The 25,139-nt window shown below is 37.5% G+C and overlaps 3 protein-coding genes across 3 annotated transcripts; all 3 read left to right on the plus strand.

The window, feature by feature from the left end:
* The first annotated feature begins 769 nt into the window (after positions 1 to 769).
* LOC135157661 (uncharacterized protein K02A2.6-like) lies at positions 770 to 1,345 on the plus strand. The gene has a single exon (XM_064114057.1). It carries the CDS (start codon positions 770 to 772, stop codon positions 1,343 to 1,345), a length of 576 nt encoding a protein of 191 aa, XP_063970127.1.
* A 994-nt stretch (positions 1,346 to 2,339) lies between these two features.
* LOC135157662 (uncharacterized protein K02A2.6-like) lies at positions 2,340 to 3,275 on the plus strand. The gene has a single exon (XM_064114058.1). The coding sequence runs from the start codon at positions 2,340 to 2,342 to the stop codon at positions 3,273 to 3,275; it is 936 nt and encodes a 311-aa protein (XP_063970128.1).
* Positions 3,063 to 20,800, plus strand: LOC135153102 (uncharacterized). Its single transcript, XM_064113837.1, has 3 exons — positions 3,063 to 4,780; positions 9,334 to 9,595; positions 17,241 to 20,800. Exons 1-3 carry the CDS (start codon positions 4,670 to 4,672, stop codon positions 17,561 to 17,563), a joined length of 696 nt encoding a protein of 231 aa, XP_063969907.1. The 5' UTR covers positions 3,063 to 4,669; the 3' UTR covers positions 17,564 to 20,800.
* The last annotated feature ends 4,339 nt before the right edge of the window (positions 20,801 to 25,139 follow it).

The raw sequence follows: 25,139 nt of genomic DNA on the forward strand, positions 1-25,139 counted from the left end.
ACATAAGGTTGGACAGAAACAATTCCCACAGTCTGGAAGAAAAAAGAATAGCACGCAGAAATTAAAGGGGAAAGATCTACAGAAAGGTAAATCAGAGGTTTCGAAGTGTAAGTTCTGTAACAGAATTCATGAGATGAAAAAAAGAGTCCTGTCCAGCATGGGGACAAAAGTGCAAAGCTTGTAGTAAGCCTAATCACTTTAAAGGATCTTCAGTGTGCAAGACCAGGAATGTTCACCATGTCGGAGATGATGACTACTCATCCTCAGCTGAAAGCATTAGTTTTGTGCAAATTAAATGCAGTGGATATGGACAAAGAGCCAATTATCTGTAATATGCTTATCAACAATCAGAGGGTACCGTTCCAGCTGGACTCAGGTGCAACAGTGAATCTTCTACCGCAAAATTATCTAAACAAGGAGGATGTAGTTCAGAGTGCAAACATCCGTCTATCTATGTGGAATAAAGCTACAACTCGGGCTATTGGCAAGTGTAAGGTGATAACCAGAAATCCTGCTACTGCCAAGAAATACAAAGTTGAATATATCGTGGTAGAGGAAGATCTACCTCCACTGTTGAGCAAAACAGCAGGGGAAAAGATGCAGCTCATTACTGTTCATTATGATTCCCTTGAGCTAGTACGCAGCATAGTTCCTGAGGACATTGCTGAGATAATACCTGACAAGTATCCTGATGTGTTCTCGACTTCTTCAACTGGCACTCTGCCATCTGCCTTGAAATCCTGTTCATCTGACAGTTACGGATGATGCAATGCCTACTGTTTGCCCAGCTAGAATCACCCCTGAATCCTTGAAAGGCAAAGTAAAGGATGCACTTGATGATCTTCAGGCAAAAGACATCATCGAAGAAGTCAGCTCTCCAACTGATTGGGTAAATCAGATGGCTGTGGTGCAGACAAATTCTGGTAAAGTACGTGTTTGTCTAGACCCCAGACCTCTCAACATCATGCTCAAGAGGAAACACTACCCCTTACCTGTCTTAGATGATATTCTACCTCAGCTTTCAGATGCTACAGTCTTTTCGATCTGCAACTTGAAAGACGGATACCTTAACTGCAAGTTAGATGAAGAGTCTAGTTTACTGACGACTTTTCCCACACCCTGGGGAAGGTACAGATGGAAACGTCTTCCTTTTGGTTTGAAAGTCAGTAGTGAAATCTTCCAAAAGAGGCTTCACCAAGCGCTTGATGGTCTTCATGGAGTCCGCTGTGTGGCCGATGACATCATCATCTGGGGCAACAGTGACGCTGAGCATGATGCCCGACTACATTGTCTACTGAAGAGATGTCAAGATGTTGGCATTGTGTTGAACAAGGAGAAATGTTAGTTCCGACTGAAGGAAATCTCATTCCTTGGCCACATAGTATCCAACTCTGGACTCAAACCTGATCCATCAAAGATTGAAGCTATCCTGAACATGAGCAATCCTTCCTGTAAAGATGACATCCATCGCTTGCGTGGCATGGTAAACTACCTATCCAGATACATACCTAAGTTATCAGATGTGACGAAACCTCTCAATGAATTGACACATATCAACTCAGGGTTGACTTGGGACTCCAACCACGACAAAGCTTTCAAGCTGTTGAAAGAGATGCTAGGTATAGTATTTGCACTGGAGAAATGGAATCAATACTCCTATGGCCGTGAAATAACTGTGTTCACTGACCACAAACCTCTTGAAAGCATCTGCAAGAAACACCTGGATAGAGCTCCAAAGCGTCTGCAAGGGTTACTGCTACGAGCTCTTGCATATGACATACAAGTGATATATCTCAAGGGCAAGGACAACGTCCTGGCTGATGCTCTTAGCCGTGCTTCTCTTCCCTATGAGAGTGGACAACATGATCTAGAAGTGGTGAATGCTGTTAACCACTTGGCACTCCCTGATGACAAGATAGCAGAGATAAAGAGACAGACTACCAGTGACTCAACACTCTGCCAACTCAAAGACACCATTCTTTAAGGGTGGCCAGACCACAAGTCACAACTTCCTCAGTCACTCACCCCATACTTTGGTTTCAGAGATGAACTTTCTGTCAGTGATGATCTAATCTTCAAGGGTGAACGGCTTGTAGTCCCAAAACATGTCAGGCACAAGATGGAAGAGGAGTTACATCGTGGTCACAATGGCGTCGAGTCAACGTTGAGGAGAGCTCGGGATCATCTCTACTGGCCGGGCATGAGTAAAGAAATCAAGGAATTTATTCAAACATGTGCCACATGCCAAGAAAACTCTATCTCACAGCCTGCCCAGCCTCTGATGTCTCACCAGATTATTGACAGACCATGGGCCAAGATTGGAATTGATCTTTTCCATCATGGTTTGTTATTACTCCAACTTCTTTGAGATGGAAAAGCTACAGAGGACAACTGCCCCTGCAGTCATCAAGAGACTCAAACATCATTTTGGGAGATATGGAGTGCCTGACATCATTGTATCTGACAATGGTCCTCTTTTCTCTTCAAGAGACTTTGCTGAACTTGCCAAGGAGCTTGGAGTTGAGCACAATACCATCTCTCCATACAACAGCAAAGCTAATGGCAAAGCAGAGTCTGCTGTCAAGACTGCAAAAAGACTACTTACAAGATGCAAGGATACTGGAGATGATGTTGATCTAGCCTTACTCAACATTCGCTACACCCCTACACAAGATATCCAGAGAAGTCCAGCCCAGAGATTCATGGGTGGTCGGACTCGTACTCTCCTCCCCACTTCGACTCGGTTGCTAGCACCTGATCGCAACCCACAGACTGATCTTGAGAGACCGAAAGAAAGCCAGAAATGTCAAGCAAAGTATTTTAACAGAGATACAAGAAAGTTGAAAGATCTCTTTCCAGGAGCAGTCGCACGAGTCAAGCCATTCGACAATGACAAGAAGTGGAAGAAAGCAGTTATCCTTAAAAAACTGGATGACCGTTCCTATGAAGTTCGCTGTGAGGGCCAGGTTCTCAGAAGGAACAGAGAACACCTCAGAGCCATATCTGAACCACAAGATGTAAATGACGCTGGTCCTGCTCTGTTCAACTGGAGACTTTCTTATGGTAATTCTCAACCTGATGTACCAACTACTGAGCGCCATACTTCCCATACTAGGACCAAGATGTCCCAGACTGCGGATATTAACAGTCCGGAGAAGTCGCGTGATGCAAACTTGAATACCTCAGAAACAGAACCAACCAACCCAGCTTCCCTGAGACGATCTAGACGTCAGCGATGCGAACCGCTTAAGATGAGGGATTTTGTTACATTTTGAACATTTAAACCAAAGAAGGAAAGAGAGTGAATGTGAAATAAACAAACTAAACGCTAACATTTCTTAATCAAGTTTTTTGTTTTTTATTTTAACTCAAGCAAATTTTGAAGTCAGAACTGAACCAACAACCAACTCATTTATCAACTCATCTATCTGGACTTTTTATTTTGTGAAATACCTGGACAATTTAACCTGAACTTTTAAAACATTTTGTTTGCAACTTGAAGAACTGTTTTGAACTCAATTATTTTTCTGCAACTACAAAAATGTGAAAGTCTCATAAACTGGTATTTTGGTTTTATATTTTGGAAATATTTACATACATTTTATTGTTTGGTTTATCATTGATATTTTTTCAATTATCTACATTCTCTCTAGCACAAAGCTCAAAGAAGGGAGGATGTTACAATATTGGCATGTTTATGAGATTTTAGGAGCATGTAATGATCCTGCCAAAAGAGGGCGCTACAAACCTTTAGTACTAATTAAATGCTACTCGACTATTAATACAGAAGCTGTGTAATTCTGTTTGTTTCTCACTCATAATATAACTTGAAACGGGTCCTTTTTGTGAAATCTGTAAATAATGAAATTTTACTATAATTCAAACAATAAAAAAAAAACATAAGAAATAGTGAGTGATGGACATCATCGACTTTCTCATTTGCATAACACTAAGTTGTGCATATAACTGTATTATGAAAAATAAGCGAAACTTTGAAATGTTTTTACATCCACTTTTAATGAAATTTTCAGTGTTATGCTTGTTTAATTTCTCTTATTGATTCAAATCAACATTTCTCTGGGGTGGACTTGACCTTTAATGTCATGCACCATACAGTTACCTAGGATGCTATACAAGTATTTTGATGGTGTACTCTATGCATGTTGTCTGAAGAAAAAAAATATATAAATAGTGTTTGCTACTTTTTAATAGGTTGACACAAAATCCGTATACTGTACGAAAGTGGACAAATTTGTATCACTGAAAATATAAGTGTAGCAAAATGATTTATAATCCAATAAGTGAAAACCCTAGTTCGCCAGATATTCCAAATTCCAAATGCAAATGTAAACAAAATGAAAAAAAGAAAAGGTAATGGCATTTCCGGAGAAGAAATTGAATTTCAAGAACAAAGATTACTTAACTTCAGAACATGTAAGGAAGCAAAGATAAATGCAAATAGCTATTCTGGTCCTTATAGTCACACTTTTCTCAGAATGAGACGAGGAACCAGCCGTTTTAGAGTGAGATTTACATCTTTTGAGAGTGGATTTACCTCTTTTTGGAGTGAAAATGTATAAAAAATATACACTGTTCACTTTAGGTGGAGCTATAATGATTTATTATTTTTTTAAATTAAAATTCCACAGAAAGTGTCGCTAACCATCCGATGAGGTTCCGAGATGAAAATGGAGTGGTAAACAGGAATTATGGAGTCATTGAAATATACCATGATGGAGTATGGGGTCCAATTTGCGACGCTAGCTTTTACCAATATGAGGTGAGTAACAAGCTTTGGCGATGCAAGTTTGACTCATAGGCCCGTATTCTGAAATCGGGTTTAACTTTAACTCAGGTTTAAAGTTGTGATTTAAGTATGGATGGCCAAATGTTACGTAAATCACTAACGGTAGAGATATCATATTTCAGCTCATTTGGCTCTCCCACCATTCATAATTGTCAAGGAAGTATACATAGATGCTTGTCTTCACCATCGATGAATCAGGAAAGAGCACAGTAAACATAAGAAACATACAACTTATTAAAAGTTCGACACTTTTGACTTCCCATAATTTTAGCACAGAGTTAGACCATGGTCTAAGTTAAACCTGACTTCAGAATACGGGCCATAGTTTTCTTGTTTGATTTTAATAGTATAGCACTATGCATGAACACATTGTTGGAAGAAGTTTCGAACTGATCAACGCTTTGTGTGGTTTCTCATTGACTGTGTTATTAAAGGGGGAGTGAACTGTGTGTGGTCTCACATTGGCTGTGTTATCAAAGGGAGCATTGGCTGTGTTATTAAAGGGAGAGTGAACTGTTTGTGGTCTCTCATAGACTGTGTTATTAAAGGGGGAGTGAACTGTGTGTGGTCTCACATTGGCTGTGTTATTAAAGGGAGAGTGAACTGTGTGTGATTTCTAACTGGAACCAGTTGGGTAACTGGAAATCCTAACTGGAACCAGTTGGGTAACTGGAACCATTGGGTAACTGGAGATGACTTCTAACTGGAAAGGTGATTAACTGGAAATTCATTCTAATTGGAACATGTTGGGTAACTGGAAATCCTAACTGGAACCAGTTGGGTAACTGGAAATGACTTCCAACTGGAAATGATTTCTAACTGGAACCAGTTGGGTAACTGGAAATCCTAACTGGAACCATTGGGTAACTGGAGATGACTTCTAACTGGAAAGGTGATTAACTGGAAATTAATTCTAATTGGAACCTGTTGGGTAACTGGAAATCCTAACTGGAACCAGTTGGGTAACTGGAAATCCCAACTGGAACCAGTTGGGTAACTGGAAATGACTTCCAACTGGAAATGATTTCTAACTGGAACCAGTTGGGTAACTGGAAATCCTAACTGGAACCAATTGGGTAACTGGAGATGACTTCTAACTGGAAAGGTGATTAACTGGAAATTAATTCTAATTGGAACCTGTTGGGTAACTGGAAATTCTAACTGGATCCAGTTGGATAACTGGAAATGACTTCCAATTGGAAATTTTCCGGTTACCCAACTGGTTCCAATTGAAACCAGTTAATTTGCATATTATCTGCCATTGTGCACAGAGTATTGTTTTATGTGATTCATCATCATTTAAAATGTATCTATTTAATTCTTTTCTAATTCAAGTACCATACTTATTTCAGATAAGTGTTTAGAATGCTTAGCAGTGAAAACCATGTTCATAAATGTTATAGATTATAACTAAAATAGATTATTAGATAATTAGTACACCACTAATTGTTACCAAATTACATCAAATACAAATACATATATTTGAAGATCTTTCATATAAATATGTATACATTAAAAAAGTCTATTTTATCAATGCCCTTTACATTGGTATTAATAAACATATAGCACTGCTTCTTTGTTGGCATGAGCAATATAGTTAGTGCAAATTCTAATCAATTTGTAACTAATTAAGTCATTCCAACTGGAATTTCCAATTGGATCCAGTTGGAAACCAATTAGTTTCAACTGGTTCCAGTTGAAACCAGTTGCCTCCAATTGGTTTCAACTGGAACCAATTGAAACCAGTTGCCTCCAATTGGATTCAACTGGTTTTAATAGGGAAATTGGAACAACTGGAACCAATTGAAACCAGTTGCCAACTGGTTGCTTAATTGGTTTCAACTGGAACCAATTGCCAACTGGTTCCAGTTGCCCAATTGGTTTTAACTGGAACCAGTTGGCAACTGGTTTCAATTGGTTCCAGTTGTTCCAATTTCCCTATTGAAACCAGTTGGCCAACAGGTTTCAATTGGTTTTGCTCTAATTGGTTTCAACTGGATTTTGGTCCTGGGTGGCTGTGTTATTAAAGGGGGAGTGAACTGTGTGTGGTCTCTCATTGACTGTTATCCGGGGAAATGTCCTGTGTATGGTCTCTCATTGACTGTGTTATTAAAGGGGGAGTGAACTGTGTGCGGTCTCTCATTGACTGTGTTTTAAATACATAGTCTTAAAATATACATTTTCAGATATCTACTAATACTACAGAGAATAAATTGACCTATAATTGTATTTGTATAGAGAAACTGAAATGTTTTAAGAGGAAAAGTCATTATTTTGCAACTTGGTAACATAATTATTGCAGTATAAATGTATTGAGTGGTTCATTAACATGTTATCGTTCAAGTGGGTCTATATTACTATAGACTACACTAGCATTATGGGTCAGGAAACTGGCCAGGTATGAGTAGTTGAGGACTCGAGATGGCGCTATTGGTTTCGTATTTGCTTTAATAGTTAGTCTTAAAAGTCAACCCCAACAAAAAATTGATTCGAATAAAAAGAGAAAAATCAACCAAGCATAACACTGAAAATTTCACCAAAAATCATATTCAAAATAAAAAAGTTATGATATTTTAAAGTTTCGCTTAATTTCACAAAACAGTTATATTCACATCCTTGTCGGTATGCAAATGAAGAGACTGATGACATCACTCACTCACTATTTATTTTGTATTTTATTATGTGAAATATGAAATATTCCAATTTTTTCCCTATTGTCGTGCGAAACAACGATTTATTCCTCCCTGAACATGTGCAATTAGCATTGTTTAATACTATATGGTTCAATAAAGTTGGTCCTTATTGTCAAATCTGTAAAAATTGAAATATTGTATAATTCAAACAATAAAAAAACAAAAGAAATAGTGAGTGAGGGACATCATCGACTGTCTAATTTGCATGTCACTGAGTTGTGCATATCACTGTTTTGTTAGAAATAAGCGAAAATTTAAAATATCATAAATTTCTTATTTTACATCCAATTTTGATGAAATTTTCAGCATAATTAATGCTTCCTTGATTTTTCTCTATTTATTCAAATCAACATTATTCTGGGGTGGACTTGACCTTTAATACAGAGTAGTTAGTAGCTAGCATATAATTCCATTTGAGAAGAGGAAATGAAATGCCTGAGAAGAAAAGTACTTGCAATTAAAAAATTTACGATTCGTATAAGCATATATTACTAGACTACATTGCTCAGAATGTTGTGCATCATATATGTCACACATGTTAACATTTCCCCCATGAACATGTATGTTTATGGGGATAAAAGTGCGATATTAAAATATCATACTTTTAAAAGAAATCATCCAAAGAAAGGATGAAATTAGGGAACATGGGCTATTGAATACTTCCAGTGGATAGAAAATACATCTGGTATTTCATATTTGACAAGAGCGATGTATGTCAAAGTGCTCATTAAAAAAAATAGATCAACATGTATGAAAAAATCTCATGGTAAGATCTCATTCAACCTTCAACAATAAAATAACCCGAATTCTTCCGCTACACTCTAAACAATATTAGGTAAAAGTGTTCCATGAGGGTTATTATGTGTCCAACCAACATTGGGCATTTTTATTTATCCAGTATGACGAAATTTTTGGCCATTCTAGATCTAAAGTAATTGCGGCTTATTCTTTTAACCTTACTGGACAATATGCTTCCTGCATTGGGTAAAATACGACCCCAAATTTGTTTGACACATAATTACCCTTGTGCAGGTTAAAATTTTACCCGATATATTTTACTGTGTAAGCAAATACTTCCAAACGCTAAGGGATATTTCCTTTCCGTTTCGGCAAAGGAAGTGACCTGATTGCTCTTCCTAGAGTCAGTGTTAGATAGCCATCCATATGCATACACTATTCTCTATTAGCTTTGGTTTGTCAAATGAATATCTTTTGCCATCCTGCTTTAAGACAGCTCATAAAACCTTAAACATTATGAACCTGGCCAGATTTAAAGGCAGGACTCCTGTGTCGTTTTTTTTGCTTTGATTCTCATCGAGTAACATGACATGTATCAACAAAATTTTAATGAGATTTTAAAAAACAAATTATAGAAGGTGGAGCGTTGTGGCCCAGTGGATTAGTCTTCGGACTTAGTAACAGGGTCGTGGGTTCGAATCCCAGCCATGGTGTAATTTCCTTCAGCAAGAAATGTATCCACATTGTGCTGCACTCAACCCAGGGGAGGTGAACGGGTACCCGGCAGGATAATTTCCTTGAATGCATGAACGCTGAAAGGCAGCTCGAGCTAAGGCCGGGGTAATAATAATAACAATGCGCCTCGGAATAGAATATTTCTAGATAGATGGAGCTATATAAATGCATTTTTGTATTATTAAGGTTGGCCTACAAGGCACTGGCGCATAAATGGGGGAGGGGCCTGGGATTCTTCCCCCCACCCCCCCCCCTCCACCCACTAAAAAAATGTATCACCATGTATGCTCCATAGTTTCACCACCAAAAACGAAAAGACATAATTATCATCCTTATTTTTCTCCCTTTTTAATACCCTAGATCCTTTGTCGTCAGCTCGGGCATAAAGATTTGTCAGAAGGAGGCACCCTAATGAACTACGATGGGAAGTACACATCTGATAGTCCAATCTGGTTCCGTTTCTCATTCTGCCCGTCATACTCTTCGTCTTATGGTGTTGAACACGACAAGATCTATGAATGCAGACATGGTCCGTGGGGTTATTCCGGCGATTGCAGCAGAGCCTATTTAGCTACCGCCAGATGCGTGTATGTGGACCAGACATTAGATTATGACACTTCAGGTGAGTTTAGTTTTTAGTTTGGTTATCATTGTTATTATTATTATTATTATCGGGGTGGAGCTGAGGGCATGCCTGCCGAATAATACGAATAGACAGAAAGAATAAAATAAAGCTACGAGTACATTGTAGAGTACTAAGGGATTTAATATAGGTAGGGTGTCTGAAGCCACACTGAAAAGTGTCAGCATAAAACAGGCTGATTTAGAGGAAAATATGGCACATTTTTTGGGGGAAGTTCAGGCTACTAGAAAAATGTGATCTGAATTGATTATTAACTTGTGTTTGGCATGTATGGAAAGAGAAAATTCAGGGGCTTCTTTTGACAGTAAGGACAAGTTTATATGATCATTTTAAATAAGGATTTAGAGATAAATTGCAAACCCTTATTTTTGTGTGTGTTGAGATTGCCATTTCTCCATGCGTTTTCTATGGGAAAATGAAATTTCTGTTTTGCACAATTTTTTTTCACTTTGTCGCAATTTTTCATTGTGATCTGGTTTCCAAATCTTTATAAAAATCATACCATCAGATAGAGCATAAAAAATCCTATTGGACTCTTTATGGACAAGTTTTTGGAATTAATAATAAATTTATAACAGCTCTCGGAAGCTAAAAATTTGGATTTGTGTGTGTCCATTTCTTAACTACACAGTCTATGGCAGAGAAATGCTGAAAATTTACCTAATTTCATTCTTCTTTTATGCAGCCAATAATTGGATTTTTTTCAAAAATGTTACATTTCTGTCAGTCTGAAGGTCATTTCTCTTCAAATTCACAAAGAAAATGTGATATTTTCTTGAAATAAAAAAAAAAAAAAATTCTCCAGACACCCTTATATAGGTCTAATTTACGCAAAATAATAACCGAGCAATCTTGTTATTACTACTGTAAAAACCATGGACTAGTATCCCTATGTTACCCATAATTGTTTAACTTAATGAAAAAACAACTCCTCGTACCCCCATCCCCTTCAGAATTTGAGATCGAAAACACTGCTCTCTCTGCAAAGCTTTAACCCCTTCGTCATAAACAAAATAAATTTTACTGAGGACGGCCTTCATGTCAATCAACCACAGTACTGACGGCACAGAAACATTGTTAGAGCTGACAGTGCTCTAACAGAGGCTCTGTTGCAATCGTAATGTGGCAGCGATGCCGAATTTAAAAACAATGCATTCCTTACATATTGAAATAAATGTTTTGACTTAACAATCCGAAAGATGTGACTATAGGCTTACTGTTAACGCTCTGTAAGGCTGAAAACGTTCCTGTGCGGCCTGTGTAGCGGCGGATATTGGCCACCGGCGGATACGGTATCGGCCACCGGCGGATACGGTATCCACCGGCAAATACCGTTCATAACGGCAGATACCATTCATACTTGGAACCATGTTTGCAGATTTGGTTCCTCGGCGGATTTGGTTCAGATTGACTACGCGTATTCATTATGACGTCACCCTCGGCAGCGCATGCGCGGCTCTGGCAATATGGGGGGGGGGTGATTTAGTTTGAGATATAGTATCGCGCGCAGCCACGTACCACATGATTTATACTAGTCCAGTAGATATGTGAAAAAGATGCTCGAATCTGGCAGAAAGTATGAAATTTGGCATACAGGGGTATTTTCGGGCGCTGATTTCAAAAATTGCCGGCCCCAAGCGATTTGACCATCGGGTCGGCCGCCATTTTGAAATCCAAGATGGCCGCCATGAAAAATCATTAAATGTCAATTTCTTGAGTTTTACATGTCATGTGACACTGAAATTTGGAATATTGGGGTATTTTGAGGCACTGATTTCAAACATTGCCGGCCCCCAGCAATTTGACCTCCAGGTCAGCGGCAAAAGGGCCGCCATCTTAAAATCCAAGATGGCCGCCATGAATTTTCTCTAGTTTTCAATGAGCTATGGTATTAAAATTTAGCATATACAGTGTAGGTGTAGTTTAGGGCACTTATTTAAAAAAAGCCGCCATCTTGAAATCTAAGATGGCCGCCATGAAAATAACTTAAGATCATTTTCTTTAATTTTACATGTGCTCTGAACTTGGGCAAATAGAGTATCTATTTTGGGGTGCTGATTTCAAATATTGCCAGCTACAAGTGATCTGACCATCAGTTCAGCGGCAAGATGGCTGCCATGAAAAACCATATCAAAATAATTTTCTTGGATTTTACATTAGATATGACACCAAACTTTGGCATACAGAAGTACGTGGCACTGATTTTTGCCTGCCACCAGCCTGTAACCACCGGGTTTTGGCAAAATGACCGCCATGAATTAAAAGCAATGATAATTGTCTTGAGTTTTATATGAACTCTGGCCCTGAAAGTTGTCATATAGGCATATATTTAGGCACTGATTATTGTCAGACCCCTGTTTGGTTGCCATTTTGAAATACAAGATGGCTGCCATGAAAGATAATTTGCTCAAGTCTCACGTATGGCCTTTAACACTTTGAATTTGGAGAAAAACTTGATCTTTGCATCCTTGATCAATGAAAAAAACATAATAAATAGATGCTATTTTGAATTCCAATATGGTTACCAAGTTTGAATGATGTACAACATTATAATGGTGAGTAAAACCCATTGTATTGGCACTGAAAACAAATCCAACACAACCACGTCTTTGTCCGTTGCAAGGATTATAATACTTTGGCACCCTTAACTGCTGATATAGATGTTACGTAAGTATGAAGCACCATGTATACACAAACCAGCTAGCTTCTTCTGCAGTTACACATTTGAAGTGGCTTTGGTTGAATAATAACCATCCGGAACAATCATTTTCTGTTGAGAGGCTGTAAATTATTTCTTTGAGTTTTATATGATCTGCAGTATTGCACTTTGACATATCGACGGAGTGTGGGGTGCTTATTTCAAATATTGCTGGCCCTCAGCGATCTGATCCCCTGAGTCAGAAGCAAAATATCAGCCATCATGATATCCAAGATAGCTGCCATTAAAAAAGATCATTGAAAAAAAAATAACTTTATCTAGTATCACGTAATGTATTATTTTAAAATTTGGCATCTAGGGATATTGAAATCTGTCCAATAGATATGCTGCAAAATGGCCACCATCTTGAAATCTAGAGAGGATCGACTGTCATGACAATTCATTAAAATCATTTTCTTGGTTTTAAATAATTTGAGGCACTGCATTTTAGACATACAGGCAGGTTTTTGGCCTGCTGGTTTTAGAATATTGCTCCAATAATTGTGACATCTTATTACAAATCGACATGAAGAAACCTGCTCCAGACTTGAAGTACTGATGGTTTAATGGTTATATAGTGGTATGATGATAATGATGATGATGATGAAATTAATATTAATGATGGATGATTATAATACATATTTTATTGTTCAAAATAGAATTCAGTAACAGAAATGCTCTGAAAATTTATTTTGCCCATACCCTGTAGTTCGTGAGCCCGGCAGCAACTTAGCAGCGCCACATCGGACGTTGCTCTATCCCTTGAAAAGGGAAGTTCACCCCGGAGAAAAGTTTGTTGTAAAAACACAAGAAAATATGATATAAAAAAGATATTGGTAAATCCATCAAAGATATTAGAATTTTAAGTTTTTAATTTGTGACGTCATATACTGTACGAGCAGCTGCCCCATTATGTTGTGTGATATAAAATGCATAAATGGTTCATCATGGGTAATTTTTTTCTTTCTGGAGCGGGTGTGAAATCATTTGTTTGTTGATATACTGAGGGTTCAATAAAAAACATTTTCATTTTTTTTTGAGGAGGCTACATTTCATTGATTTTTGTACTATAAGAAACATGGGGAACTGCTTGCATCTGACGTCACAAATACACCAAATGAAATTCCAATAGATTTTTAAATATTTGATGGAATTTCCTCAAACCTTCAATTTTTGTTTTCATTATTTATTCTGTTATTGTTTCAATAAACTTTTTGTCAGGGTGAACTTCCCCTTTAATTCGTTGACCGCCAAACAGGGTAGAAGCAACTCCCCTCTTTTAACATCTTTTGGTCTGATGCTGTCGGAGCTTGATCTCCCGATTGTGTGGCGAACATGCTCCCATTATCAGATTGTCGAACACATGACTATAAATTGAATCGTTCCTAAGTAATTCCTGGAGATCTGTAAGATTCGCTGTCAACCGTCTAGCATATAAATGATTGATAGCAATAATAAATGGATTACCATCAGTTATACCATACATGAATTTTGATTCGTGCTATCATATTGTAATTATTTTCCCCCACAATAATCAATACTTAGAACTAAGCTAGGTAATCATGTCTTTTGTGTCATGATGGGTCATATGGAATTTAAAATGGCAGATAAAGTGTGTTATGTGTTATATGTTCATTATCTATCCATATTTGAAATTAACATACAATACAAGTTTTTGCTTCTTAATACCAATTTACAGTGTCACAGGTAATGTAGAATTCAGGAAAACATTTTTGAAAGATATTTCGTAGTAGCCATCTTAGATTTCAAAGTGGCGGTCATTTTCAGCTGACCCGGTGGATCAATCACTGGGGCAGCAATATTCTAAAACCAGCAGGCCAAAACCTGCCTGTATGTCAAAAATGCAGTGCCTCAAATTATTTAGAACTCAAGAAAATGATTATAATGAATTTTCATGACAGTCGATCCTCTCTAGATTTAAAGATAATGGCCATTTTGCAGCATATTGGACAGATTACTGGGGGAAATTTCAACACCCCAAGATGCCAAATTTCAAAATAATACCTACGTTATAATTATGATACTTGATTTTTATAATGATTTTTTTATGGCAGCCATCTTGGATTTCAAGATGGCTGCCATTTTGCAGATAAGGGATCACAGGCCTAAAACATTTCCCATATACTCGTGTGTTAAAGAGGCGCTCTAAAAAAAAAAAGGATGAAATTCGAGGGTTTAATGTTTACTACCAGTGGATAGGATATATGTCGGACTTTCCATATCTGACCAGAAAAGGGTACCTCGACCAGCTCATTTTAAAAATAAATCGGCATTTATGAAGACTACACCTGACAGGATCAAATTCATCACTTGAGACAGTAAAATGGCAATACTTCTCCCGCCAGTATAAAAATAGTTCCAAAGTGGTGATATATCTTCCCAATTTGAAAAAAAGGAAGTTCAGTAAAGTTACCCTCCCTAGAATCAGTGTTAGAATATCAATCATACATGTATTTATTCATTATTGTAAATCAGCAATATCAAAATTAAAAATTGAGAATTAAATGGGTTGGCTCGAATGAAAATCTTTGGCCAGTATAACCCTGACTCAGGGGATCAGATCGCTGAGGGCCAGCAATATTTGAATTAAGCTCCCCACACTACTTCTATATGTCAAAGTGCAATACCGCAGATCATATAAAACTCAACGAAATAATTGCAATATTTCTATGGCAGCCAGCTTCGAATTCAAGTTGATGGCCATTTTTCCGCCGACCAATTGTCAGATTGCTTGGAGCCAGCAATTTTTTTAATGAACTCACCCAGATACCGATATACTACACATTTCAGTGGCACATATGTAAAATTCAAGAAAATGAGTTCAAAGATTTTTCATGGCGGCCATCTTGATTTCAAATGGCGGCTGACCCGATGGTCAAATCGCTTGAGGCCGGCAATATTTGAAATCAGAACCCCGAATTAAGCCTATATGCCAAATTTAGGTGTCACATATCATGTAAAACTTAAAAAAATGACATTTAATGATTTTTCATGGCAGCCATCTTGAATTTCAAAATTGCAGCAATTTAGCCGCTGACCAAGTGGTCAAATTGCTGGGGGCCGGCAATATTTGAAATCAGTGCCTAAAAATACGCCAACATACCAAATTTCAGTGTCACAAATCATGTAAAACTCAAGAAAATGACATTAATGATTTCTCATGGCGGCCATCTTGGATTTCAAAATGGCGGCCGACCCGATGGTCAAATCACTTGGGGTTGGCAATATTTGAAATCAGCACCCCAAATTAAGCCTATATGCCAAATTTCAGTGTCACATATCATGTAAGACTCAAGAAAATGACATTTAATGATTGTTCATGGCGGCCATCTTGGATTTCAAAATGGCGGCCATTTAGCCGCTGACCAAGTGGTCAAATTGCTGGGGGGACGGCAATATTTGAAATCAGTGCCTAAATATACCCCAACATACCAAATTTCAATGTCACACGTCATGTAAAACTAAAGAAAATGACATTAATGATTTCTCATGGCGGCCATCTTGGATTTCAAAATGGCGGCCGACCCGATGGTCAAATCACTTGGGGCCGGCAATATTTGAAATTAGCACCCCAAATTAAGCCTATATGCCAAATTTCAATACCGCAGTTTATATAAAACTCGAGAAAAGGATTGCAATAATATATCATGGCGGCCATCTTGGATTTCAAGATGGCGGCCATTTTGCCGCCGACCAAATGGTCAAATTGCTGGGGGCCGGCAATATTTGAAATCAGTGCCTCAAAATACCCCTATATACCAAATTTCAGTGTCACATGCCATGTAAAACTCAAGAAATTGACATTTAATGATATTTCATGGCGGCCATCTTGGATTTCAAAATGGCGGCCGACCCGATGGTCAAATTGCTTGGGGCCGGCAATTTTTGAAATCAGCGCCCAAAAATACCCCTGTATGCCAAATTTCACACTTTCTGCCAGATCCGAGCATCTTGGCCATTTTTTGTCACATAACCGCTCCACTATACGTATATACGGTACGTACATGATCGACAGCAATACATATAATATATGATATATCTGTAAAGCGCTTAGAGACGTCGTTCCGATGTGTTGAGCGTTATATAAATGCGGAATAATAATATTATTAATAACAATATCTGCCGAAGAGTTGGAACACGATCCGCCGGTGGATTGTGTGCCAAGTACCGTATCTGCTAGGTACCGAATCCGCCGCTACACCGACACTGGTTTTGCTAGTCGGCTAGTCGCTTTCACCAGGGTAACAGGGTTGCGAGATAATGGAATTCCTGATACATGAACGTAATAGTAGGATGGTTTCAGATTCATAATTCATTTTGGTTTATTGCAAAATAATTCCTCGTTAAAACAATCAGGAGACTGATATAAACAAAGGTTACTAAGTAATCGTAGATGCATAGTGAAATAAGTGAATTCAAATACATGAAGTGAAATAATGATAATAGTGACTTGATATAGGCATATTGCAGTACAGAGTTTAAGTTGTATTTTTATATATATATGTGTATGTGTGTATATATATATATATAAATTATATATATATATATAAATATATATACATGTATACACATACATACAGTACATGCATACATACATACATAAGGGGACATGTTATACAAAAATAGGTTACAACTATAAAAACGTGATGATACACGCAATACAAGCATTGAAAGTTAAAAAATAACAAATCTCTACTTTGTGGAGAAAGTTGGGACAAGAATAGAATAGAAAAAAATCACTAAGAAGAAATTTATATGATAAATAAAACAAGTGATCACGTCTGAAAAAGGTATTCTGGAAAATAAAGCATTATAATGTATGAAGGCATAATGAAATAATAAAGCGTAATAATCATAATTTGAATGGTGACTAAACCCTGTTCTGCTCTGGCTTTGCTTTTATAGATGTTAGTTATGGCAGTAGTCTAACCGGCTGGGAGGTCCTTCTTATCGCCGTAGCAGTAGTCGTACCGACCTGTTGTATCATCGGCTGCTGCTATCACAGTCGACGCACGCCGACCAACGCCACCTCCACGGGAGCCTCCGCTGCCTACACAGCCGCAGCTACGAATGATAGCCATGTTGATGGGGTTTGTGCGGAATCGCAAACTCCATCACCGCCCTACGAACCACCATCCCCGACCCCTGCAGAGTCTCCGCCCACCTATGATTCAGTGGCCACGCCCATGATGGATCAAAATGGCGATAACCCCAATGCAGAGAGTTGATGTAGATGTAGGAGTGAATCTGTGCAAACGTCATTTGAGTGAGAGGGGGGAAAGGGAGGGGATAAAGAAGGTCAAATAATAAGAAGAGGAAGAACAAGAGCAAGAAGAAGAGAAGGTAGAAGAAGAAGAAGAAACAGTATAATAAGAAGAAGAGGAGGAGGAGGAAGACGAAGAATAAGGAGGAAGAGAAGACGAAGAAGAGGGAGACTGAGGAAGAAGAGAGAACACACAAAACAAGAAGGAGAAGGCTATTAAAAGAAGAATGGGAGGAGTTAGAAAAACAAGAAAAAAAAGCGAGAAGGTGGGATGAAGAAGAAAGAAGAAAAGTAGGAGGAGGGGAATGAGGAGGTTGAAGGGTGGAGAAGGAGAACGAGAAGAAGAGGTAGAAAATAAATAAGTGGAGAATACCCAATCTATACTGTATCCCATGTAGGGGACATTCTTTCCATCTTATTTATTATTCTGTAAATGTGTAACACTGATCAAGACGTCAACATTTTGATATTGTATTTAGTGGGATGGTGTACAAGTTAATGTTTTTGAGATGGTATGAAGATACATTTTGGTGAATGTATTCATATATATATGCCCTCCCCCAATCCTTATAGGGTTAAAGGACTTCTCTAATGCAAGCATGACCAATGCCATTTTATACCAAAGAGTAAAGAATGTGCTCTTAACAAACCAAATTCCTCATTGCGTGTGTTTAGGGAAAAGCTGCAAAAATTGTGGAAATATATTGGTGAAGATTGTTTGGTAAAATGCGACTGATTCTGTGTAAAGTTTACACAATGTTAGTCATGAAACATGTTGATTACCTCGTTTTTTGTTGTTGTTTTTTTACCAAACATGTTTTTATGTTCCCTATTCACTGAATATTTGGCGAAATTGCTGAAACCCCACGCCATAAAACAGAACATCAACTAAGCCTTACTGTACTGAGCTATTTAGCTCCATGAAAATACTGGGGGCCTCGGAGCCCCCCCCCCTCCCCCCCCCCCGATCTCGTTGGCAATGCACTTCGCCTGACTCTCCACATTTTTATTTAACTTTTTTATAAGGTCCTTTGATTAATATTATGCTAGTTTATGTGTCAAATCAGTCTTTAACTAAAAATCACTTGATAAAGCTCAAAATTTGCTTATTTCTGGTCTTGATACTCTTTGTAGTATATTTAGCAAATCCGACCATTTATTGTTCTTTATTGTTTTTCGAGGAAATCTGTCGGTGACAGTGTTGCGAACATAAATAGCATAAGATTAATAAATTTGAAAGGGTAATAAGAAAAAAGATTTATACATTCATGGTTTTGGGCTGAAAAACTATATGTATTGAAACTGAATTCAAGTTCTTAAGTAATTTTTGGTGGTGGGAGTTCTAACTCCAACTTCCCTGCACAACCATAATGTTGCGGAACTCCTGAACCACCCACCCTCAGTCCCGGACGTCGCAAATATGGTCTTACAAGATGCGGAAGATTCGAAAAAAAGAACAAACGTTGCGGCGAAACGTTGAGGGGGCCTTCCAGCCCCCCCCCCCCCCATCAGTGCAGTAATGGTCAAGTGCTATATTATTATTAAATTTCAATTTTTTGTGTACACCCTGATATATTCGGATATAAGAGTTATATATCTTGCCATGATGCTTGAATTTCATTATGAATTGTTCCAAATATTTTGTTACCTAACTGTTGTATGGATATAATGGGAAACTTCGATTATTTGTGAAGTGTTACTTGTCTATTTGGATATAGCAGTAATATATCTTACCATCATACTTGAATTTCATTATGAAATTATTTCATATATTTTGTTACCAAACTATGTTGTAAGGTGTATGCATATAATATGAAAATTGGATTATCTGTGAAGTGTGACTTGTCTTGTGGATTTGAAACGGCTTTCATTATATGTGATTAGTGTTTGTCGAGTGACCAACTGTAATAATTAAGGAAATGATTCTTGCCACGTACGCATTGGACAAGAGTTGGTTTTAATTTCCGTTATATTATATTTTTATTATAATTTATTATAGAAATAGCCTGTGAATTGAGCAAGAGATCAACTTATAATCTAGGCAAGAATGTATATGGGAATTAATAATCTGATTAATTTGCGGTTATCAGTTTGTGAGTGACCGAGTCATTGGTCATGATTTTACACTCTAAAAATGTAGTGCTGATTTAGCACCAATGTAGCTTGTATATAGTGACTGCACTTCGGGGTGCTGATTTAGTAATTCAAATTTGAACCAGAAAATCAGCTCTCCAAGGTGCAGTAACTATTGAAGTTCTGTTAGTACTAAAAGAGTTCTTCATTATTAGAGTGCCTTTTATTTGATGTTATTTAATTCATTTATTAATCATATTCACATTTCATTACAAAATAAATCGCTGAAAAGTTGTACATGTTACAGTTTCTAGATCTTGCAATCCTGGGGCCTGTTGCATAAAACTTTTTATCTGAGAAATCTCTGGTAAAAACTGAAAACTAAGGTTAGTGTGATTTCTGCCATTGACTTTAACACCGGTAAAATCAAGTTTTCTCAGATAAAAAGTTTTATGCAACGGGCCCCATCAGGGGCGAGCAAAAGACGTAAACGGCCCTGTACACGGAGGATCATTATACATGTTGCTGGGAGAGTGCTGTGCATTGCCGCGGATCCCCCAGTAACAAGAGATAATCCATTTCAATAGATTCATATTTTGCCATTGAATGGCAGAAGATGAATCTATGGAAATGAAAGCCGACGATAATAGCAGGCTGCTCTCGCGTCGGCAGACAGAGACCCTGATTGAAACTTCGATCAATAAGAGGGTCTTCACAGAAAGACTAGACCATAAAGGGCCTTCAGGACAAAAGTCATTGTAGCCTTTGCTTTCAGACCCCTTGGCTCAAGTGAAGGGTTTATACTGCAGACTAGTCTAATTCGTCTTTAAGCTACCACCTTCGTTTCCATCCAATTGCATATTTCTTTTGTTCTGTTGTGCATTTTTTTTTTACAAATGTGTAATTTTTTACCTTTTTACTTCTACTTATAATGATGTACGGCAATAATGGCTCATTGTAATTGATTCGATATCACTATTACTATTATTATCATGTCATAATTATAATTTCTTCATTAGTTACATGGAAGTTATGTAATGTTGCTGGATGTGAAGAAGGTATAACCTTTATATGTTAATCTGATATTCTCATGTCTAGTTTTTTTAATAAAATGGATATGAATTCCTATAATAATACTCTCTTGTGATAAATCTGGCATATAGACTGACAAAGATCCCGTTCTCAGTATGCTTTCTTAAAGTAATAACTGGGAATGAAACATTTGGAACAAGTGGGTTTGTGTGGAAAAAAATCAAAGAATATAAAGATAAAAGAAAGTTTGAGAAAAATCGGACAAATAATGAGAAAATGATGAGCGTTTGAATATTGCGATCACTAAGGCTATGGAGTTTCTCCAGTTCGTCAATGACCTTTCGTCTCATGACTAGTTGCTCTAATACCCATTTTCTTGTTATTCAGTTCGCCCAATGAGGGCCAACCGGCTATTAGACGAAATGATGGGTTGACAAACTCATGGCAATAAGACCTTGTGGATAATGGACGAACTGATGGTAGACCAAATGATAGTAGACGATCGAGTTGGTTATTGGACAAAATATCCGTTGACTCTACACTATTTGTGCGTTTGTGCTAAACTAGCATTTACTAGTATTAGAGGATCCTATCCCGTTTGATGTTAGACCTCGTAATCTGAAACTAAGATTTCAAACATAACAAAGAATGTAGAAAACATGAAAAAGATATCAAGGGCTTACAAGTAATGTAAACAAGAGAACTCGGTTACTTAACAAATGGTGTTGGTAAAAGTGATTTTCCCATAATATCAGAAGAACACAAAGAGTCACTTTAATTTGCAATTAACATGTTTACACAGTTTTACGAACGCGGTAATGGGCCAGAACGGTATAATGGACTCTTGCATAATGTCTGTATAGCTATCACCATTATTCATCAATTTATTTAGGCAAGTATGCCAAGTATACGAATCATTGTCAGTCACAAAATGATAATGGCCATTATAGGAATTATAAGTTCTTGTTTCCGTCAGTCTTCCACTGTATACGTTAGCTGGTTATATTTTATAAGAAACTGGAAGAAATCAACCGTCAACTGTGCAATCTACGGATCTACGTCATCACACATACACACTCACCCGCCAACCCCCACACACGGATGTACACAAGACACCGATTACATTTTTTTTTCAATTAAGGATTTTATTAGATAACTGATGTCATTTTCGTCTAAATCTATAAACCGAGGGTCATTACGAAATGAAATGCATTGTGCATGGAAGAATTTTAAAGTCGAGCAGCTCTTCCATTATGTCGTGTGAGGTAAATTTTGATAAAAGTCAATTTCTACAATATGTATTTTTCTGTGGTCAATAAATTATGGTGAAACGACATCTGCTCCGAATCAAGAGCGGAGCAATTGGCGGAGAAAAATTCGTGGAACCGGGGAATCTACCTTGGGGCACTTTTTCATACCTCCTCTCTCCTACATAAAAAGAGAAAACTTTTGTATTCACCAAAGCCCATTCGAAAATGGAAAATATTGACCTTATATCATATTTCAAATGAAAATCTTTAGAAAAAAATCACGTCTCTTATTTGTTGATGCATTTCAAACTTTCACCAAACATTATTCCATATTGTTCCATAAATCTGTAATAGCTCCGCCTCTATGATTGTTCTGTATTATCGTCAGAATGAACTTCCTCTCTAATTGCTATCTACCGTTGCGTCTTAGAAGTTTGTTAAACAAAGTGATCTATCCTAAAAATACAAGAATGTGTACATGTTGGTATATTACAAAATTTAATAAGCTTAACTTTTTTAGATTAATATAGTCATAAAAAATTTTATACGACAGGAAATAAGAGAAAGGGAATAAAGCGTACGGCTCTCAGCTACATATTTTAATGTTCTTTTAAATCTAACCTAGCAGATGGAAAGTATGTTCATTAATTGAAAAGGTGGGAAAGTCTTGTCGAGGCTGGCTGCTCTTTGTGGATTTATGATCCCGAGCCTGCCTGGCTCCCGCCTTGTGATCATTGTGTTCGAATACCATCGCGGCGCCTAGCGTCCTTTGGCAAGGCGTCAATTCACATTTTCCACTCTCAGTCCAGGTGTTAAATGGGTACCAGGTGACATAACTATTAATGATTTACATCATCAAAATGTGATTATCCAAGAACATCGATTTTCGTGGGTCTAATCGTATATTTCTTACACTTAAATAATATTAATCTGAATTCTTCTAGGCGCCACCAATAAACGAGTGAGTTGGACACCACGCTGAAGGTGATAGCGATATTCGTCAGAGGCCACAACATTTGATGCCCTATGAAACGCTCCATCGCCAAATGGAAAAGTCGAAAAATCATTCGAAATATCAAAGTTGTGACGTAAACAAGAGTTATCGTAATAAAGACTTGTCGATTTTCCTGCTTCCTTTGTTTGGAGATATGCACACCAGGAGGGCCTTTCGAGATCGCCCGATAGAGGAAGAGATAAAATATTCCGATAGTGACGAGGATCGTCGTGTCCATGATGAGGAAGAACGACGCAATTCCAGTGTGGTTTAATGCAAGAAGGGCAGTGAAGGACAATGGTACTATCCAGCTGAGGACGCAGGCTGCGATGGTCCGAGGAGTTGTGATGATGCGACGGGCGCCAAACGGGTCCACTCTTATGGTGATAAACTGTTGCACGGCGACGAGAAGAATGTTTAAAAGGGAAGTCAAGTCGCTGCCTAAAATTGCTGTGTAGATGATAACATTTAGTCCTCTGTTCTATCGGAGCAATCAATAGAGAGAAGGAAATTCAAACATCGGTCCGTTCGACACTCCAAAACCTAAAGTTTAGGGCCCGTATTCTGAAGACGGGTTTATCTTAAACTCAGGTTTAAAATTGTGGTATAACTATGGAAAGCCAGTTGTAGCATAAATCTACAACAGTAGAGGTTCAATGTATCAGCTCATTTGACTCCCAAAACATTATTAACTGCATGGAAAGGATAAATATGACAGTTGTCTTCACCATTAAAGAATTAGTAAAGAGCACACTAAACATGAGAAGCATTCGCTGTAAACAAAATTTTGAATTTTGAATTGGCTTCCCATAACTTTAGCACAGAGTTAGACCATGGTCTAAGTTAAACCGGACTTCAGAACACGGGCCATATGCTCTACATTTCTACAAATTCCCGATTTGGAGGAATCAATACTAGTTCGTCAAAATGGATGGAATTATGGACGCGGCGGAGAAGGCCCTGGTATATTTTCATGCCCCGGTTTACAATTTATTAAAAGGCCTACGTATATTTTTAGTTAACATGTTTTGTTTTTTTATTTATGTAGTTATATTAGGGGGCCGCGTGTTCAAAAGCATGTATATATGCATCATATTCTCATTCCACATTTTGAGGGCATTGCATCAGCCACCAAAACAAACACAGGAAGGCATGCAATCTGCGTTCAGTTAAATTTTCTTTTGTTTCAATATTTCTTTATCAGAATTTCATAATTTAGCGTGTTGAATTTTGTTGACAATTTACCGCTGAGATTGGTGCCACATTATCATTCTCTCAATTGAAATAGGAATATGTTACCTCTATACTCATGCAATCACCATAAGTAACTTCATTTAAAGAAAGGAATATTGAAACATATATCTATTTTCCAACCTAGATTTCTATGATTTTAAGAATTCATTTTATGTTCTCACACTTTCCTTTTCTTCTTTTTAGTGCAGTGCATAATAACAGTAATGATGATGATTTTAATAATAATAATAATGACAATTACATTGATATTTGTAGTACATTTATTACTACTACTACTACCAAAATAATAATAGTTATAATAATAATAACAAAATGATGAAAATAATGTATTATTATCATATTATTATCATTAATAAAATTATTATTATCATCTTCATCAATCTATTATGAGAAAAGTTTACCTATATCATTTTTTTAAAGAAGGTAATCACTTACGCTCGGAGGAATATATCTTAAAGCGATAGAGATGAAATCGCACAAGACGATATTGAAAGGAATGATGCTACTCTGCTTCCGAAGGTTCTTGTGGAGGATAATACACAGCATGGTGCATAAACTGAGGACTCCTGAAGCCGCGCTCATGACTCGAAAAACCATATTTAAAGCTCTGAACAAATTATCCTCGTCAAAAACTTCCAAATCAACAGAAGACGAAGAAACGTTTATGACGCTTGATGTCGCGATGAGCGACATGATGGGTGTCAAGTGTACAAAAAAAAAAAAAAAAAAATTTGCAACCTTGATGTTCGTCTTCAAATGATATTAGGCAGCAGGTCAACTCAAATTTCGAAAAGCAATCTCTGCCAGTCAAGATATTAAAATGGGAATTAAGCACATCATATAATGAGTGATGTAGTAATAGTTCACCTCTACGAATTCAATGCCCCATCAGGACGCCCTCTTGTGAGTGTGGCACAAGTACTGGCGAAAACGAAAAA

Source organism: Lytechinus pictus, chromosome 19 (genome assembly GCF_037042905.1).
Source record: "Lytechinus pictus isolate F3 Inbred chromosome 19, Lp3.0, whole genome shotgun sequence".
Taxonomy (NCBI): Eukaryota; Metazoa; Echinodermata; class Echinoidea; order Temnopleuroida; family Toxopneustidae; genus Lytechinus; species Lytechinus pictus.